The sequence below is a fragment of the Amia ocellicauda genome, chromosome 4, assembly GCF_036373705.1.
Source record: "Amia ocellicauda isolate fAmiCal2 chromosome 4, fAmiCal2.hap1, whole genome shotgun sequence".
Classification (NCBI taxonomy): Eukaryota; Metazoa; Chordata; class Actinopteri; order Amiiformes; family Amiidae; genus Amia; species Amia ocellicauda.
In genome coordinates this window covers 40361848-40382037 of record NC_089853.1, presented here as the reverse complement: position 1 = coordinate 40382037, position 20190 = coordinate 40361848, and the positions used below count along the sequence as shown (strand labels likewise).

General features: G+C 43.7%; 1 protein-coding gene across 1 annotated transcript in view; it reads left to right on the top strand.

The window, feature by feature from the left end:
- slc12a5a (solute carrier family 12 member 5a) overlaps nt 1-20190 on the top strand; it is a 97708-nt gene that overhangs the window by 58300 nt on the left and 19218 nt on the right. The window contains exons 2-4 of the mRNA XM_066702206.1: nt 5868-5962; nt 6196-6327; nt 16497-16643. Of these exons, the coding sequence (XP_066558303.1) occupies nt 5868-5962; nt 6196-6327; nt 16497-16643 (374 nt within the window). The remainder of the gene's footprint in view (nt 1-5867; nt 5963-6195; nt 6328-16496; nt 16644-20190) is intronic.

The window sequence follows — 20190 nt, the reverse complement described above, 5'->3', positions numbered from 1 at the left end:
ACAGGAATTGCTGAGAAGGTGCATTTCTTGTTAATCGTGTCAAGAGAAGGACAGTGTGACCGGTGTTTGTTCAGTGTCAGGTAGCTGACAGACACTGAGTGAAGCCAGCAGCCACTCCCATGAGCTTGAGTACATTGATGTCAATTGCTGGTATGTAAGGTATCTAATGTCATACAGTTTGAAATAGTAGGTCTTTTGTTGTTTTTTTATGCATTAGACTACAAGTTTTGGTCCTCATGGTCCTCACGCTTTGGTTGTTAGGGCTGGGTTTTGGGAGGTAGGGATAGGGGGTAGGATTAGACTAGGATGAGTGTTAGGGTTGGGGTTGGATACAAGTCTTTAGCCCTGGTTTAGGAGTTCCAGTTCGGGGCTGTCATAGTTTTCCAGTATCCCGTTATATTTCCCTGAGCCGTGTTGTCATCATTCTTTTCTCCGGTTTTGTTCTTTTTGGCCCTCCGTCTCTCCATATTGAGAACACTGCGGGTTTGCGAAGGAGAGGATCTGCTGCTATGCTCAGAGCCCGATCCCAAGCCTGTTCGGTTGCTGTCCGATCAATTAAAGGGCTTTGTTACTCCATCGACAGCCACTCTACTCACTTTTATAAGGGGTTAGCTGCTCAGATAACTTATCAGTGATTTAAATCGGGTCTGAGATTATGGGCTTTTGTGTGTGTGTGTCGGTCTGACCCGATTGTCTTTATTTGTCTTTACTATAAACAAACAAGCAAACGAAATCTCCCATATGGGAAAGCTGTGCATCGGCCGGGTCTATAGCGTGCCAGGCTGTTAGCGTGCCCAGCTGTGCAATCTGCCACGAGCGCCTCTGCCTGCAGGACACTCACTCCGTAGAGACACTCTGTCCCCTTGGCGCTCATTGCAGCCCACTGGTTTGCAAACGGGGCCCAAGCACACTGGAGATCTCATGAGGACAAAAAATATGAAGAAGAAGGAAGGGAAGCAAGGGAGGAAAAGAAAGAAAGAAAGAAAGAAAGAAAATGTTTTTTGTTTTTTTTAAATGCATGTCACAGTGCTTCAGTGCCAGTTAATTGAGTCTTAATCAAGTTCTGGCTTGCGGTGCGGACCTGGAGGATGAGCTCAGACACATTTGTCATTGCCGCGCACTGCTTCTCAATCACGGCCCTTAATGAAAAGCCCCGGTGTTGGGAGCCACTCCTGCCTGTCTCAGCACGGTCTCCACTCAGCGCCAAGCCGGCAATTAGGTCTGTCAGGGCTGCTGGACAAGGTGACATTACTGGAGAGCAGAGAACTGAGCGTGAAAACTGCACCAAACGGGGTGGGGGCAGCCCAAGACTGAGATCGGAGAAAGTCAGATATTTGCTTGCCAGCCGTGAAGTAAAAACAGTTAAAAATATTTTGGCTTACTCCTGGGTTTTGCGCATTTGTATTGGATCTTTTTACCTTTCCTGATGCACTGTGAATAGCACAGACTCAGTCCTGAACCTTCCCTTCTATTTCGAAACCAAATAAATAGTTTGTTCAAGTGTTGAGAAACTGCATGCAAAACAACAATATGTAAGAAACGTGTTTCTGCTGCTGTCTACATCCATTTTAAGGGGACTGTTAGACCTGAACAGGGCAAAGCCATGGGGCACTGCTCTACACAGCTGGCTTCTGCAGTCGGTTTGTTTTAATTTAAACTATTGTGTGTTAAAACCATTTAAAACCATGCGCTGAGCTGTGTAACTGATTTTCACTGCCAGAGTAGAAGAGAGAGGAGGCTGCGAATAAATAACTCAGAACGCACATTATAAAAATACATCCAATTAAAAAAATAAAAATAAAAAGCACATCAAAGGGATTTGCATTTACATATTAATAATCTTCCCATAATTAATTAAAGGCTCCGTTCAGGCAATTATATTCATTATGACACTGAGTGGCAGCCTTGAACCTTGAGAGACTCTAACTAGACTCAACAAATCTGAAGGCTTTTAACTTGGTACATGACATTTTTAAATTGGTATAATTCCAGAATCCATGTCATTCATTAAAAAGTCGTAATTAATAAATAAATAAATAAATAAATAAATATAAAGTCAAAACGTTTTCTTTACTATTGTGGCCGGGCCTCGTGCGTATTAATTGATTGAATGTTTAGAAATATAGAAGGGGGGGAAAAAACTCAAAAAACATCAATAAAAACAAGCACAACATCTCTAGTTTTTCCACAGGATTGGTATACATTGAGCCATACAGCATCAAAATATTTTTTTTCTGATTTCTTATGAAGATTTATAATCAAGATTTTCTTGAGACAGGGAGTGCAGATTGAGTGGCTGCCATTGTTGAATTGTGTTTGAGGGTGTAATCTGATCACTCTCCATTCCACATCATCATAAAATAAGCACCTTGTCAGAGTGGGGGGGGGGAACAACAAAACTGTTATAGCTGTACATTTTAAACTGCAAATGGTCTGTTGCAGTCAATTAAAGATATATCCATACCTGCTTTTAATAAAGACTATAGATTTATATAGCTTTCTATGTACAATTGAAATTACTATCTACAAATGGAAATTAGGCATTCAAGACAGAAAACAGGAGACACTTCTTCACACAGAGAGGCGTCACAATCTGAATAAACTCCACAGCGATGTGGTTGAAGCTGAAAATTTGGGAACATTTAAAAATAGACTGGATAGGATCCTTGGATCACTCAGTTATTAATGGACACCAAACCAGCATGATGGGGCGAATGGCCTCCTCTCGATTGTAAACTTTCTTATGTTCTTATGTTCTTACCAGATTTTTGTCACGATTTTCCTCTGGACTGAGAGGGAGCTAGCTGATGTCACGTCCTCCACCCAACAAACACACAAGCACATATGACTACCCCCTCAAGAAGGTGGTTCCCATGGGGATGCCATTCTCATTAAATCTTTCACTTCCTTGAGGTGATTGTCAATAGGAGCAAGGCTTCTGTGAAGACTGCGATCATACATGACACTGCGCTTCCACATGTTGTCTTTTGGACAAATCCAACAGGACAGATAAAGGTTTGGCTGATGAATTGCTCGGTGGGTTTGATTTATTGATTGACTCTCCGTAATGATTCCTGGGCTGATAGATGGACTGAAACTCATTAAGGAAATTTGAGTAGATTGGACAACAATGATGCAAAAGTGCTCCAGGAAATTTAAATTAATTCAGCCTGATTGGCTACCCGTGTCAGGGCTTTTCAAGCAGCAGGCTGAGGACTGCATTGATAAGGCTTCAGTAAACTGACTGGTCCATCCTGTCAAAATTTCAATTAAAGCATCATGGTTGGACCTGCAGCCTGGAGGTCAATGTAACATCACTAGGAAGACTTTGTTCAGGACTTCCCAGGAATAGGAGACACGGAGTTGGGTTGGGTGTTGACTGGGGCTTTTTTGGCTTGCTGGATTAGTATACTGTTGGCTGATCTCGCTCTCACTCCCAATCCCTGGTCACCATGAGCAAACAGAGTCATATGGTCAGGGAGAACTGAGTGAGGTATGTCTGCTGTCTCTATTTAAACCTAGGGCATTGCAGCTGTGAGTTTGTTTTGAAAAATAATTGCCTACAGCAAACTGAGGTGGCGGTTTTGGCTGTAATAAGGGGCAGAATAATTTCCCATTCTCAATCTCGAACAGAAATATGTGCAAAAGCAAGATTAGGTGATGGAGGTCACAGATCAGACCTCCACAATACCAGGTACCTGCATTTGGTGAAATTGACTGAAATTTTGTTTGGAAATGGCGGAATATGGAGGCCCAATAATGGGTGCACAGCGAGATCCCAGAGTGGTTTTTCGGGGGCCATTTTCGACCCTAGGGAAGGTAATTGAAGAGGAGCACTGAGCACCTGTCCATTTGTGAGCACTGCTGCTGCACACCGGCTGAAAACAGATACCGTGCAGAGTCAAAGAGTCTCTGGTTTTCTCTTGAGATCAGCTCCCCGAGGGCAGGCTGGAGGGGTCCTGGGGAAAGAAAAGAGCCAGCTAGGCCATGGCTTGCTCTTCGGTACATGAAAATATCTAACCGGTCGGGGGGCAGAGTGTAAAATGAACTCAGCTGTCCCCAGAGCCAGCCACCCCCAGCTCTCCCCACAGATCGGGGAATGTAGAAGGTGACCCACATAGAAAGTGGTATTACAAATGAATGTGAGATGTGTGCAGTGTAAATTATTCATATATGTTACATAAAAACTCACAGGGACAGGCACACGGTGCACTGAGTTCAGTTATGTACTGGGATGTGTGGGAGAAGGAGTTCTAAGGCAGAAATCAAGCCCAGTACATGTCACTCTACATTGTATGAAATCTGTGCAAATTTCCAAGCATCTGATTTCTGTTTCATGTCTGTCGTTCGAGGACGTAATGTATGCATTTGATGATGGGTAATTTTCACATTAATGGAACAAATATCCCCAAGGACTACATCATGTGGGTTGTTGTTGTTTTGTTTGGGGGTTTTTTAATACATGTTTTTATTTGTTTTAATATGCTAGCCTAACTATGTTTTCTGGAGGGTTGCAGGCTGTAATAACAATCAATTGTCTTGAGCCATCAGCCTGACACATGAAGAATTTTGGCCCCCAGAGCAGTTTGCACAGTGTGTTGATGTATTGAAGGAAATGTCTAGTTTCTTATGAAAAAACCGTGTTGGAAATAATTGTGAATACTGCTTAAGCTGAAACTAATCCATTTGAACATTAACAAGCTTGATTTGTTCCAATCCCAGAAAGGATGGAGGATGCTAGAGGTTTAGGGGAAATCATGGCTAACGCTCTACTATCTGCACACAGGAAATATATATATATTTATATATATATATATATATATATATATATATATATATATATATATATATATATATATATATAAGAAGCCATGAAAGGAAAAACACAATTACTGAGGCATCCTGTAGAAGCAACTGCACTGGGACTCTCCACAAAACAGGTCGATGAGTCTCTGGGGTCTAATGATTTACCAACAACCAAACGAGCCACACCAGATAATGGCTTCCCCTAGTTTCTAACCCCTCTAATATTCTATGTCATTGTGAATTGCAGTTACTGAGCTTTCAAACCCACTGAGTTTTCATCCCAGACTTCATCAGAGCATGTTCAACCATTACCTAGAGTTCCTGCAGGTAGCACACCAGGGACTGGTGAAATATAGGGCTGGAGGAGTCATCAAGCTGTAGTTAATGGCTGCGTTTGATGGCGCTTCTAGTTCATGTTCTGCAAAGGGAAGCGGCTGCTGGCGAGGAGGGGGAGGGAAACTCCCAAGTGCTATTGATACACTATCTTCTGTCCTAATCCCCTCTCCCTGGCTGACAGTCCCATTAATTAAAATATATGGATTGTAATTGAACTACTTTAGGGTTTGGGTTTTTGCTTTTTTGGTGATTGCTCGATCTCACAGCTCTGTTGACAGTGTGACCCGAGGTCTCTGCAGGTCACAGCTCAGCCCTTCATTACAATGTATCACTCACCAATGACCAAATCAGATCTCCATTGCTGCCTGAAGAGGCTGTCAAGCTGGCTTGTGAGCCAGTGTGAAACGTCTTTTAATTATAGCTGCATCATTTTCACGGAGCCCAGGTCCCGGTGGTAATACCAAGAGTTGAAGTGAACTGCTTACTTTGAATATGCAGTGGATTCAAATTATAAATTCTTATGCTCTTCTGTGTGTGAGCATGCAACACATCAGACCCCAAACTCAGTGATTTTTTCCCTGTGGTTACTGTTCGGATTAGATTTGGGCACCCTGCACTGAAAATAGGAGCTCTTGTTTTCACCAGAGCTGCAGCACTGTTTGCCCGAGTGTGTGATAATGGCCGCTGTATGACCTGTTTCTCTGTCTCTCTATTGCCCCCCACAGGCGATGGCAACCCCAAGGAGAGTAGCCCTTTCATCAACAGCAGTGACGTGGAGAAGAACCAGCAGTACGATGGCAAGAACATGGCTCTGTTTGAGGTGAGAGCAAAAAGAATCTGGCCCAGATTAAAAAAACTATATACAAAAAACTATTAAAAAAAACCCTGGTAACTTTTATACAATAATTACACCTTTTTTTGATTTCTGTGGAAATGCATTGCAGCCATTGGTTTCAGCAGCAACCAAATTGCATATGAACCATGATAATGCATCACCTAGCAGACTGAATTTCCTGAACTCTGAACAACCCCCTGTGTCTGTGTGTCCTGCAGGAAGAGATGGACACCAGCCCCATGGTCTCCTCCTTGCTCAGCAGTCTGGCCAACTACTCCAACCTCCCACAGGGAAGCAAGGAGCACGAGGAGGCCGAGAACAACGAGGAGCAACGCAAGAAGCCTGTCAAGGTGAGACACAGATAGAGGACACCCACACAGTCTTCTGTAGTGCTGGGGTAGACTGAGGGGAGGGAAGGATCCCATCATTAATGAATGTGTGTCAAATCCCTGCCAATAAAGTGGAGTTTAAATAATCTACTGTCCCGTTGACTTTCACATTCCTTTGTCAGGCTTCCACATTCTATCTCTCGCTCTCAGTATTTACCGTTTACATCTCTCTTTCTCTCTCTATCCATGCTGTTCATCTTCCAGATCTCTTATTTTGGCTCTGGTCTATTCTCCCTGATTTATTATACAGTTGTTTGTTGTTTACTATTTTTATTATTTCACCCCCACCCCTCCCCGTCCTCCCCTACAACCCCAGATCTCTACTTCTTTTTTTTCCTCTCTCCACCTCCAGACGCTGGGCGAGCGTTTAATTGTGAGTGCTGGAGAAAATCCCAGTGTTTGAAACCGTGCTAATCCCGGTGATAAAAATAGCGTGCATCAGGGGAGCGAAACAGAAAAACAACTAGCCCTCCCTGGAGTTGTGGTGTGAAAAGAAGAACAATTATGTATTTGAATTTTTGTTTGTTCACAAGAACGTGCATCGCACTCTCTCATCTCTCTCTGGCTCACTCACTTAATTAGCGCACAATGTACAGCAGCTGCAATCAAATCGCCCCCTACTTCAAAGAGTATCTTCACATCACAACCAGACACAGTTCATTAGCAAGGCATCAAACTTTTAAATTCTGTCTTCAGGCTCTTCTCTTTTTTGCTGGGAGATTTTGGGTATAAATTCACAAACACTCTGGCTCACACAACATCCTGTGATAGGAAAGCCTCTCTCCTCTGTGGGTATTAACAGTGGATATGTTAACAAAGAACTAACCACTGCATCAGGAGTGCTTGATTTGAAAATGTGTATTGTGAATGTGTTGCACAGTGCAAAAATTATCCTGATATTCTAGGGGAGTTAATTTCCCACGCACAAGTTTTGACAGGAATGCAGACCCACAATCTCATGAGTGAGCACAGTCTGTTCTTATGTATATTGCCAATTTTCGCTTTTGAAGATCTCCGAAACCATTTCTTCCATCCCGATTGCGTAACAATTCCATAACCGTAGTAGTAACGCCACCGCTGATGCGGCAGTAACAGGCTCCAAAGCACAACTCCTGAAAAAGGTGTTAAATTACAGGAAGAGCTGGAGCGGCTGTTAATTATATATATGTAGCCAGGAGAAAAATAGCCGACTCCTAAGAACTGCAGACAAGAGCCGAGAATTGGTCCTCGGAGGATGTATCAGCAGAAAAGCAGGAAGGCCGCATTACAGTTTAATCAACCTCAATATCGCTCATTCCGCCCAGATACCACATTCGGAAAAGCAGCGCAGTCCAAAAAGAGTCTCAGAGCTCCAACACCAATCTTCATGGCTGTAAGCTGCAGGAAGACGGGCGCTGAAACGTGACTTCAGAGAGTCGCAAGCTTTTGGTTAATATCAGGCCAACTTCAGCACCAGTGCCCTTTGAAAAGGCCTCTGCCCCTTTCTGCCCCAGCGCTGCGGTGCCGTTTAATCTGGAAAGTCATTGACGAGCCCGTCCTCTGCCCTTTTCCTTCCCTACGTGCTACACGACTATTTAATAATTCATCAAACCTGAGCAGAAACACATTAGCGCTGTCAGCTTGTGTATGTGCGACAGTGCGTGAAGCTGGAATTACAAGCTCTCGCTCGCTCTCTCTGTCTCTTGTATTTCTTCACTGTATTATTATATTATAATTCAAGGTGCTGTGTCTGGCATCCTGTGGCGGGTTCCCAGGGTTGACATCCCATCGCAGCTGGTTTAGAAACAATGTTAAGACAGGTTGGCAGGTTGAAGGGTATGGTCTTCACCTGGGGAACCTGAGAATATTAATTTTATAGAATTTAAATGTCACACTGCTCCCTCAATCGTAATTATGTTGTAGTGTACATTACTGAGAGTCAGCTTTGTATAATATGTCAAATATAAACATTCCCTAATACAAAATGGGTTCCCACTAAAATCTGGGGCTTCGTTTTTCTGCAGAGATTATAAGAAAGATATGCATGTGTTATACATGTTTAATGACCTTGTAATTACATGTAATAACATAGAGCGTGCGCTGACCTGGACAATGAAACAAACAACCACAAAAAGAAAGTATGTAACACAAATTGTGACACCACAGGGTGCTTGAAATCTACGCTAGGGTGGCCTAGTCTGCCCCAATTAGAACAACAGCTGGAGTTTCCTGCAGTGGCACTCCAGCACCTGAGCCTCAGACTAGTCTCCGTCTCCCGGAGAGGGACGAGGTGTCTATCTCTGCGCTCTCTGCTCCCGCTCTCTCTCAGGGAACATAATCGCAGGCACAGGTCGACCTGTGGGAGCCCATCAGCCCTTCACTTGGTTAGACCAGATTGTGGACTTAAAGATTGATAAGCTCTAGTTGTGTCATATTGCTGTCACTAATCAGGAGTATGAATTCATGAGTGGGGAACACAGAGAGCTGTCAGATGCTGCTTGTGGTGGCTGCTGTGTAAAAGACCTGCTTTTATCATGCTTGTGAACTTGTGCAATGGCTCAATGCAATGTGCGATCAAGGCTAAAACACTGGAATGCAAACGCAGAACTTTCAACAAGCCGTTGAGTATTTCTACGCTACATAAAATTGCTGTGGCTTTAATTAAGTGGTCTATTAATACTGATCTCCTTTTTATAAATCATTACTCACGCTGTGTATTGAAACCTCCAGGCTACAGGAGAAAGAAAAGAGCATTTAAACAGCCCAACAGTTGGATCAGATTGTATGCAGAGGCAGAATCTTCCTCTCAGTCTGGCAGTCCCGAGCTCCGCTGCGAGCGTCTGCGTGAGGTTTGCTCTTCTCTGACAGCACATCTCCATGGCAGGAATCACAAGCAAATTCATTCCAAGGGTCCCAGCGATCACAATCAGTCGTCATGTTAAAGCCCTGCAGTACACTCTGTTGTCTTAACACAAACTTCATTACCTACCGTTATCAGCCGTAGCACTGTAGGACTGAGCGCGCTACTGTAATTTTCAGAGCAAAGATGATTGATGTTTATATTGAATACAGCAGCTTTTTTAATCAAGTAGAAAATCGCACAACGTACAGCCGACGAGTGGTGCCAAGCCAAGCTTATTGCAAATCTGAAATGAAACAGAATGTGCAAGATACAGCGACGCGCAGCGAAAGAGGGTTTTGTAGAGCGCAAAACAGCGAGATGCCAGGAATGATATATTTCTTCAATAAGTGCTCTGAATAAGTGACAGTCTCTGGCAGCCCTCCATCCTTTACACAGTTTTTTTCGCACACATGCATTGAGGGGAAAAAGTATTTGATCCCCTGCTGATTTTGTATGTTTGCCCACTGACAAAGAAATGATCAGTCTATAATGTTAATGGTAGGTGTATTTTAACAGTGAGAGAGAGACAGAATAACAACAGCATTTAAAAAAAGTTATAAATTGATTTGCATGTTAACGAGGGAAATAAGTATTTGACCCCTTCGACTTAGTACTTTGTGGCAAAACCCTCGTTGGCAATCACAGAGGTCAGACGTTTCTTGTAGTTGGCCACCAGGTTTGCACACATCTCAGGAGGGATTTTGTCCCACTCCTCTTTGCAGATCCTCTCCAAGTCATTAAGGTTTCGAGGCTGACGTTTGGCAACTCGAACCTTCAGCTCCCGCCACAGATTTTCTATGGGATTAAGGTCTGGAGACTGGCTAGGCCACTCCAGGACCTTAATGTGCTTCTTCTTGAGCCACTCCTTTGTTGCCTTGGCTGTGTGTTTTGGGTCATTGTCATGCTGGAATACCATCCACGACCCATTTTCAATGCCCTGGCTGAGGGAAGGAGGTTCTTACCCAAGATTTGACGGTACATGGCCCCGTCCATCATCCCTTTGATGCGGTGCAGTTGTCCTGTCCCCTTAGCAGAAAAACACCCCCAAAGCATAATGTTTCCACCTCCATGTTTGATGGTGGGGATGGTGTTCTTGGGGTCATTCCTCCTCCTCCAAACACGGCCAGTTGAGTTGATGTCAAAGAGCTTGATTTTGGTCTCATCTGACCACAACACTTTCACCCAGTTCTCCTCTGAATCATTCAGATGTTCATTGGCAAACTTCAGACGGGTCTGTACATGTGCTTTCTTGAGCAGGGGGACCTTGCGGGCGCTGCAGGATTTCAGTCCTTCACGGCGTAGTGAGTTACCAATTGTTTTCTTGGGGACTATGGTCCCAGCTGCCTTGAGATCATTAACAAGATCCTCCCGTGTAGTTCTGGGCTGATTCCTCACCGTTCTCATGATCATTGAAACTCCACGAGGTGAGATCTTGCATGGAGCCCCAGACCGAGGGTGACTGACAGTTATTTTGTGTTTCTTCCATTTGCGAATAATCGCACCAACTGTTGTCACCTTCTCACCAAGCTGCTTGGCGATGGTCTTGTAGCCCATTCCAGCCTTGTGTAGGTCTACAATCTTGTCCCTGACATCCTTGGACAGCTCTTTGGTCTTGCCCATGGTGGAGAGTTTGGAATCTGACTGATTGATTGCTTCTGTGGACAGGTGTCTTTTATACAGGTAACGAGCTGAGATTAGGAGCACTCCCTTTAAGAGAGTGCTCCTAATCTCAGCTCGTTACCTGTATAAAAGACACCTGGGAGCCAGAAATCTTGCTGATTGATAGGGGATCAAATACTTATTTCCCTCATTAACATGCAAATCAATTTATAACTTTTTTGAAATGTGTTTTTCTGGATTTTTTTGTTGTTATTCTGTCTCTCACTGTTAAAATACACCTACCATTAAAATTATAGACTGATCATTTCTTTGTCAGTGGGCAAACGTACAAAATCAGCAGGGGATCAAATACTTTTTTCCCTCACTGTACTATATATATATGAATGTGTGGGGATGTTTATTATTAAAAAGCATATACAAATGTATTTTTTGAAACTCATCCAAGCCTCAGAAGAGAAACAAGAGGAAGAACAAGAAGACTCAGCAGATCAGTTTGATTTGCTGAGTGATGTGATCTCAACCGGTTAAGGAAACAGATGACAGCGCCTGAAACAACGCACGTATGATTTATTGAAGCGCGACCGGTTGCCTGAGTACCAGCTGACTAACATTTTAACACTCCTGCCTGCCCTGAGGAAGGTACAACAATGTCAGACAGCAATCTCTTAATCAGTGCCAGTGAATACAGAGGTAAAAATAGCCCCAGTAGACGGCCCTTCTTGGCCGCTCTGCTCAGCTGACATTGAAGTGATGAACACATTGCCTTTAACTGTACATTGAAGGGCACGCGCGGCAAAACTTATTAACATACCGCCGTCTCTGGGTGACAGGCTAGAGAACGCATGCTGGTCACTAAGAGCAGAGAGAAACAGAGACAGACCTGCGTCGTCGACGCTGAGTGCCTGGTGTGTTGCATTGGGTTTGGTTTCAAGCTGATTTAAAATCCGTTGTATATTGCAGGTCCTTTCATCACCACAGTGTGAGGCACATTCCTAAAGTCAGTCACTGAATTTGATCAATTCTTTCACTGATTCGAATAATACATATAATAATATATATTGTTAAAAGTGAATTGCTGAATAGAACTGTAAATTCGGACTCTGTTAACCAGAGTTTCTTGTATAATTATTTTCTGATTCAGCTGGACCTCATTAATTGAGAAGGACAGTTCTGGCTTCCTGCATAGCGGTTTTGCATCATGGGTTTGTAAAAGTTTAATTCCTGCAGCAAATCTGGAGACCAGCCGACTAACACAGAGCTGTGGATTGCATCACCTACTCCTGTCTCAACTGCAGGAACAAAAATATTTCTAAATAGACCCCATCCATATGGTTCTGTTCATATGCAAGTCTGTCTCGTTGTCTATATAAACAAGAACTGCCCAAGATCACTGCTACAGGTATTACTGCTATTTAAAACATAACACATATTACACAGATTTTAATAATGTATACAAATCTAATTAAAGAACCAGCGATTGAGGAAGGCTAGGCTCATACCTGACTGAGGAGAAATGAAAAAGCAGGTTTGAGAAGCAGCTGCCTAAGCTATCTAAGTAAATGACAACTTGTTGTATTTGATTGGGGAATTCTGCACTGAGGGAGGTTTTTAAAATAGCTTGTTCTCATCTTAACAAATTGCTCCCCCAACCACCCGCTCCCCCAACCACCCGCCCCCCCTTCACCTCCACTACCAACCACCAATTTATTTTCATTTTTATAACTCTGACACAATCTTCAAAAGCTGACACCAGCAAGATACATATTCTGTCATAGCCTCCTACACACGCGGCTTTTCTTGGCTTTCTTCAAATGTATTTGCAAAAAAAAAGACGACAAAAATAATTGCTATATAGTATCTATACAGAATGAAAAGAATCTCTTCAATATCAATTGCACAACCTGTTCAAAACTTAGTGGATGCTGCATTTTGTTATGAATAAATTACTGCCAGCACTCGATTAATCTAGAATTAATATTTCAGGTTAATTAAATTAAAATTATTTCTTTCCCTGACATCTGGTGCCATTCTAGGCTCTAGGCTTTACTTGCCTTATTAATCTGCCTATCACCACTCTCTGACTCTCTGTCACTCGCTCTCCACCCCCAATACTCCTCCCCCACCACCAACACTATGTCCTTCCCATTAGGGCTCACTGGACCCTCTCACTTGACTGATTTAGTTCCAAAGCACTGACCAAAAATCAGCTCCCTCCAAGATTACAGCCATCATATCCCATGATGTCTAATGAAATGGCCGACATTGCTCTGATAGAGGCCGTGCTAATGGGATCAGATTCATGCCAAGCACACACAAAAAAACACACACTCGTTAGCATCCACAGAAACCAAACGACTCCAGTTTAAAATCGATCATACAGCTGCGTGCGCCTGATCCGAGCCGTGTGAGAAGCGTCCTGTTGCAAAGGGAGATGGGAAAAAGGTTGAAGTGTTTCCGATGCCCTGGCTTGAAGGGCTGTTGTAGCGTTTGATAGTGGCCTTCATGTTTTTATGAGGAGCTCGTAACGACTTAAGGACCAAGGAACCTGTTCAGTCCTTTTACAGGAGAGTAGTCCTCTTTCTTCATCCTTTTATTTCTAACCATGCATATTTGAAGCTGTCGTTTTTTTTCTCATCTCTTTGTTTATCCCACCTCTTGAAACTTCAAAGCTAGGAATGTTCTCTCCATGCACAGACAGAGGACGTGGCTACAGCATCCCCTCGGTGTGCTGCTTGTCTCTCTACAGCTCTGCTTCATTGCTGTCAATAAAGGATACAGCTGCTTGGTCCTGGCCTCTTACTTCTCTATGTTTTTAAATGCAAACACTTAAACTCTTGTACACAGTTTGTCTACATTAGCGTGTCTTATACTTTCCACTGTCTCCTCAGAGGCTGTACTTGTCCCAGAGACTTCCTTTCACAGACCTGTGTACACATACAGTGATGTACTTCTCTTGCTGGGTTAGTGAGTTAGCCAGCGCACAGTAGAGGCAGGGTTCTTGTTTGAATTTTAAAAGTGAAGGAATGGTCGGGAAACTGGATACAGATGGGTTTCACAGACTCTAGAAGACAAGAAACCGATTACGAACTTAATAGTGCAGTCTGGCAACCTTGCTCCTACTCCTACAGGACCATTGATTCTTCAATCATCCATCACCTCGCACCAAAAAAAAAAAAACTAAATAAAAAACCTCCACACAGACATCTGATTGGCTTGCCTGCCTCACCCTGGGACACAGTCTTCCCATCATGCACATGGGCAGCTAAGCTTCTCTCCAGTGAGGGGCCTCCTCGCTCCATGCACAGACACTCTGTTTAGATAGAAACCATCCCAGAAGCCTTATCAAAGAAACTCTCCATTTATCAACCTGGCGAAAGGTTCTTCACCTACTGTGCCTCTATAATTACCAGAGATCGCAGCCAAGTCTGAGCGAGGGAGGCTGTCACTCCTTATCAGCTGCAAGGGCATGGCGCCACTCTCTGGCAGAGGAATTTCACATTGGACCGCTTTACCTCCCGTTCAGCAACGAAAGCAATAGCAAAATAATACTCTGAGCTCTTATTTTTGTTGTTAATGTTGTATTACAGTATTGTATTATTGTTGTATTATTATTATTATCTTACGAGCAAGAAGAACTTCAGCAGAAAGCGCAGCAGTGCACAACAGTCTGTTAGACTGCACAGGTGTCCTAAAACTAGAGCGTTATCACTTGTGAATTGGATTATTCTAGCATATCCGAATATCCATTTATCAACACCACCCATTCGTAGGGTAGGGCTCGGATGGATATTAGGGGTACAGTACTTACAGTACATGCCTCCTCTGCTCTCTTTTAAAAGAACCAGCACCAGGGGAATTTACCAAGCATTACAAGGTGTTTAATGGGCGTAACTGTGGTAAAACAGCAGGAAAATGCACTGTTACATTTTGAGGATGTAGATCGAGGGTCGTAGGTCTCGTGCCAACTTCTCAGAGCAGCTGCCTAACTCAGGCAGTAATCACCAGCAGGAGAGTTAGAGGAAGTCCATCTAATCGCCATCTTCTCCCTCTAATGAAGTTTTAAATGCTACAAAGCATCTTTCAAAGCTCTCTCGCTCTTCCCCGAAACCACATGGACAGGGCAGTACATCTGTTTCGACATGGTGTCTTTATAGAGGGACAGCTCCCTCGACAGCTCTGTCAGTTTGCAGGGGACTTCTGAGAAGGGAGTCTCAGGCTGCTTTACTAATACTATCATGGCCTACCCTGCAGCAGGCTAACTGGTACATGGCGATGCTCACTAGTATTCACAGCAGGGGAACACATATGGAATCAGGAATATAACAGGACTTTTCAAACAGGCGTCAGCTTGTGAAATATCTCCTGTAGACTGATACTGTATTACTGAGCAGACATTACTAACCTATCCTTTAACACAGTGGTTCCCAACCTTGTTCCTGGAATACCCCTACTCTGCTGTTTTTTGTTCCAACTGAGCTCTCGATTACTTAATGAAACCTTGTTTGAACTAATAATTTCCTAAATCAGAGGCTTTGAATTATTTTAAACAGTAGGGGGTTTAATTTTAGTATAGAACTGTATAAAGAAACTTGTTAAAGAACCAACTCTTTTATTACACTATTTAAAAGTCATGTCTAAGCAGATTATTACTACAATAAAGGTTAAATTAATTAATTAAGAACTCAGTTGGAACAAAAGCCAGCAGGGTAGGGAGTGAATAAGGGCATCTGCCAAGAAATAAAATAAATAAATAAATAATAATAAAAAAATAATAATAATAATAATAATAATAATAATAATAATAATAATAATAATAGGGGGTCCCCACGACCATGGAACCACTGCTTTAAGAGACATTGTTTCGTAGTGTACAGAAGGTCTGTGTGATGCTCATTAAACTCTACCTAGTTCTCGTCCTGCTTGAGTTTGGCTAGAGTTGTGTGTCCCCTTGAATTCCTCAATAGTCTCAGCCACTCCTGGTCTTTTTCTGCTTGTTTGTTAGCTTTTCGTTCGACTGTTCAATTTAAAGGCAGTCATTATGGTTGTAATTTCACTCACGCATGCATCCAAACTCTCCATAAGCAGAGATGTGTTGACAAATTGTGGTTTGTCATGTTTGTGGAGCAGCTGCCGAGGGTATCGGCACTGACATCTGCTGTCGGCCTGGAAACGCAATAAATAAGGCCTTTTCCTCCTGGTGTGACGATACAGACAAACACAGAGAGGAATCAAAAGGCGCTTTTGTTTCACAAGTAAAATCAAGACACTTCTCTGGCATCATCAATTAAATGGCAGAAGAACTGAAATCTCTAATCAGGCCATCTGCACGTAGTGCTGAGCATGGAAACCATAAAGCGTCACCACCGCGTCTGGGTTCCCCCTGGCAATTGAGATTCTGCTGGCACTCACTGATAGAGACTCCTCGAATGCAGAGAGCTGTGCCAGTGGACAGATGAGGTAAATGTAAAGTGTGAGTTTCTGGGTATGGCAAAATGCATTACCGTCCATCGCCGGTGTGACACAGCTGTATTTAAATCTTAACTTGTGACTCTTCTCAGTACCAAAATAAGTGTGCCATGTCCTGTATTCTCTCATAATGTGCTCGACAATGTGCTCTCTCTGTTTGCAGGCTCCACGGATGGGCACGTTCATGGGCGTTTACCTGCCCTGCCTGCAGAACATCTTCGGTGTGATCCTTTTCCTGCGACTGACCTGGGTGGTGGGCGCCGGTGGGGTGCTGGAGTCCTTCATCATCGTCTTCATGTGCTGCGCCTGCGTGAGTTCCCACCCCCCACCCACCAGCCCCGCTTTGCCACATCTCCCACTGGGTCCATCGGCCCACCAACCTCTCAGCTCCCTCACTCCTACATGTCTAGCTCTGTCTGAAACAAACGAGGTCCATCCCCCGAACGCGGTCCCCTCTCCCCGGTGTGAAGAGTGTCCTGTTTCATAAGGGCACGCATGGAGCTAATGTCAGCACAAACACCAAAACTACAAACCCAATCTTTCTGAGTGACAGAGTTCGGGTTAGACTTAGAGTAACAGTCACAGCTGCAAAGACCCAGAAGTGCTTTAAACATAAGCGGAGACTCTCCCACCATAGTGGCGCAGAATCCTTTGTGATCACATGCAGTCAGGACCTCGGCTCAAAGTCAATTCCAAAACACTGTCCCTCCTACAAGCCCTGTCAACATTAGCCAGAGACACCCATGACTTTCCATTTCCCGGCTTCACTTTTCTTCTGAGGCCTGACAAGGGGAATTGAGCTCTGAATTGTAAATGCATGTGAAATGGAAGGTGATGGATCACATGAGACAATCGCGTTTCATACAAGCATCTTTCATCTGGCACGGACTCCAAAAAACACGGCGCTGCCTTTGTAGCATTATTTAAATAACAAGGTACACTGCTGACAAACCGCAGACAGATTCCCAACCGTTCGATGGCGTGCTTGTTTTATTTATTATTTCTCCTGGCCTAACTGCCTTTCTAATACAATATCCTGACAGATTTTCAGTTTGCCTTTCGAGCGCAGTGCAGATCAGTCCCCCGAGTGCCTGGAGAGACAGGGAGATAATTGATTGGACAGAGTAGAGAGGACTATCATTGGAAATTAGTTTAAAACGCAGCCCCACTCACAAGTCATCTTGTCTCGGCGTTTTGAAGTGTTTTTTTTTTTTTTTAATGCGTTTTTTTTTCGTGTGTGTGTGTGCATTGTTCTGTCAAATGTTTCAGCAGAACAGGGGATAAGCCAGTTTATTATTGATTGATATGTTTCAAAATGGCATCTCTATTGTTTTTTTATATATCATTTGTCAGTTGATTGAGTGCCGTGTATCTGATTGGTCTGGAAAAAATGTAAAACCTGACAGCTTTAGAATGTTAACGTTTTGCGGAGAAAAGATTCCTACTGGGCTCAGATTAAAGTCAGACAGATTTGAAGCATCAGAAGGGCAAGAAGAGCCGTCACACAGAGGTGCGGCAGGTGCCCGGAGAGTAATGGACCTCATCCGCAGAGAACCGAGCATAAAGTACATGGGTGACACCCCTGGGTAGGGAACATAGTGGGCTAGGTAAGAGATGATTGCCAAAATCTCCAGAGTCTGTGTTTGAGCACGGCTATGTGTACGCATACATGTGTGTGTGTGTGTGTGTGTGTGTGTGTGTGTGTGTGTGTGTGTGTGTGTGTGTGGTTAAGAATCAGCATGTTTTAGAGTTTGTTGTTTGTCATTGAGAGCAGCTGTTTGAGTTTGTGTGTCAAAGTGATGAGGCAGATTCCTCTCCAGGGAAGCACTGATGGCTTTCTTTCAGTCCAGCATCCTTGCCAGCATCACAGTTTCATCAAGCTATAGTGGCATGGGTGATGGCAGGAGAGGACGAGGGTGAAATAGCCCACACTGACATGAGGCAGGGCTGGAGACAGAATACAACATGAGCATCAATGACCAAAAACAGTCCTGCAATCCCAGGGAATTATATATACTGTTGTTGCTGTTACAAAAAGACAAAATGATGAATAAGTTTGATGTTTTTATGAACTCGTTGGTTTATATACACCGATCAGCCATAACATTATGACCACTGACAGGTGAAGTGAATAACACTAATAATCTTGTTATCATGGCACCTGTCAGTGGGTGGGATATATTAGCAAGTGAATATTTTGTTCTCAAAGTTGCTGTGTTAGAAGCAGGAAAAATGGGCAAGCGTAAGGATCTGAGTGACTTTGACAAGGGCCAGATTGTGATGGCTAGATGACTGGGTCAGAGCATCTCCAAAACTGCAGCTCTTGTGGGGTGTTCCCGGTCTGCAGTGGTCAGTACCTATCAAAAGTGGTCCAAGGAAGGAAAAGCTGTGAACCGACGACAGGGTCATGTGCGGCCAAGGCTCATTGATGCACGTGGGGAGCGAAGGCTGGCCCGTGTGGTCCGATCCAACAGACGAGCTACTGTAGCTCAAATTGCTGAAAAAGTTCATGCTGGTTCTGATAGAAAGGTGTCAGAACACACAGTGCGTCGCAGTTTGTTGCGTATGGGGCTGCGTAGCCGCAGACCAGTCAGGGTGCCCATACTGACCCCTGTCCACTGCCGAAAGTGCCTACAATGGGCACGTGAGCATCAGAACTGGACCACGGAGCAATGGAGGAAGGTGGCCTGGTCTGATGAATCACGAGTTCAAGGTGTTGACTTGGCCTCCAAATTCCCCAGATCTCAATCCAATCGAGCATCTGTGGGATGTGCTGGACAAACAAGTCCGATCCATGGAGGCCCCACCTCGCAACTTACAGGACTTAAAGGATCTGCTGCTAACGTCTTGGTGCCAGATACCACAGCACACCTTCAGAGGTCTAGTGGAGTCCATACCTCGACGGGTCAGGGCTGTTTTGGCAGCAAAAGGGGGACCTACACAATATTAGGCAGGTGGTCATAATGATATGGCTGATTATACTGTATATACTGTATTTAGATTAGTTCATTGTTCTTTAAAGAGCAAGTACTCTCTCATATGTTGCTGCAGCTTTTAAACATCTTACACCCATTTTAACTTTTTACATTTTACAATTAAGCACAAGTCAATATCCCAGTACACACTACTGGTGTATCAGATCAGTCACATTAAATTAGAGATAATTGGAGGTCGCTCTGAGATTCATTACGCCCACATGATACAACACAAGGTCTATTGACAAATAAACTCTGCTTTTATGGGCTGAGAGGTGCATTATGCTTTGAACAATTGGCAAACATCTGAATCGTAATCAATTGTATAATTTCATGATATTTTCCTTTGAACAGAATCATTTGGATGTAAATATATTATGGGAACTGAAAGGATATCGTGGAAGGCATTTCAGCGGTTTGTTTTTCTTTTGTAAATATTAACTCATCGTGTATTTTTTAAACAATAATAATAACACATACAGAACATAGATACATGCATGATATTGAGGCTAAAATAATTATAATCAGATTGAGCTCCTTTCTGGCACCAGTACTGTCTCCCATTAAAACATTTGTATTCTCTGTGGAGGTGACAGAGGCCTGACCCCCCCAAACCCCCTTCCCCCTGCTGCCTACACCATGTGGTACAGCCCTGACCCCCCAGGCAGCCAACTTCATGATCAGCCTGGCAGTGAGCATGCCATAGGCACCTTACATAACACAGCCCAGCCTGGGAGAGCTAGAGAGAGAGAGAGAGAGAGAGAGAGAGAGAGAGAGAGAGAGAGAGAGAGAGAGAGAAAGAGAGAGAGAGAGAGAGAGACAGAAAGTGGTGGGCAGATAAAAGGGATAAAAATAACCCTATCTCCTCCATGCAGGGGCTAT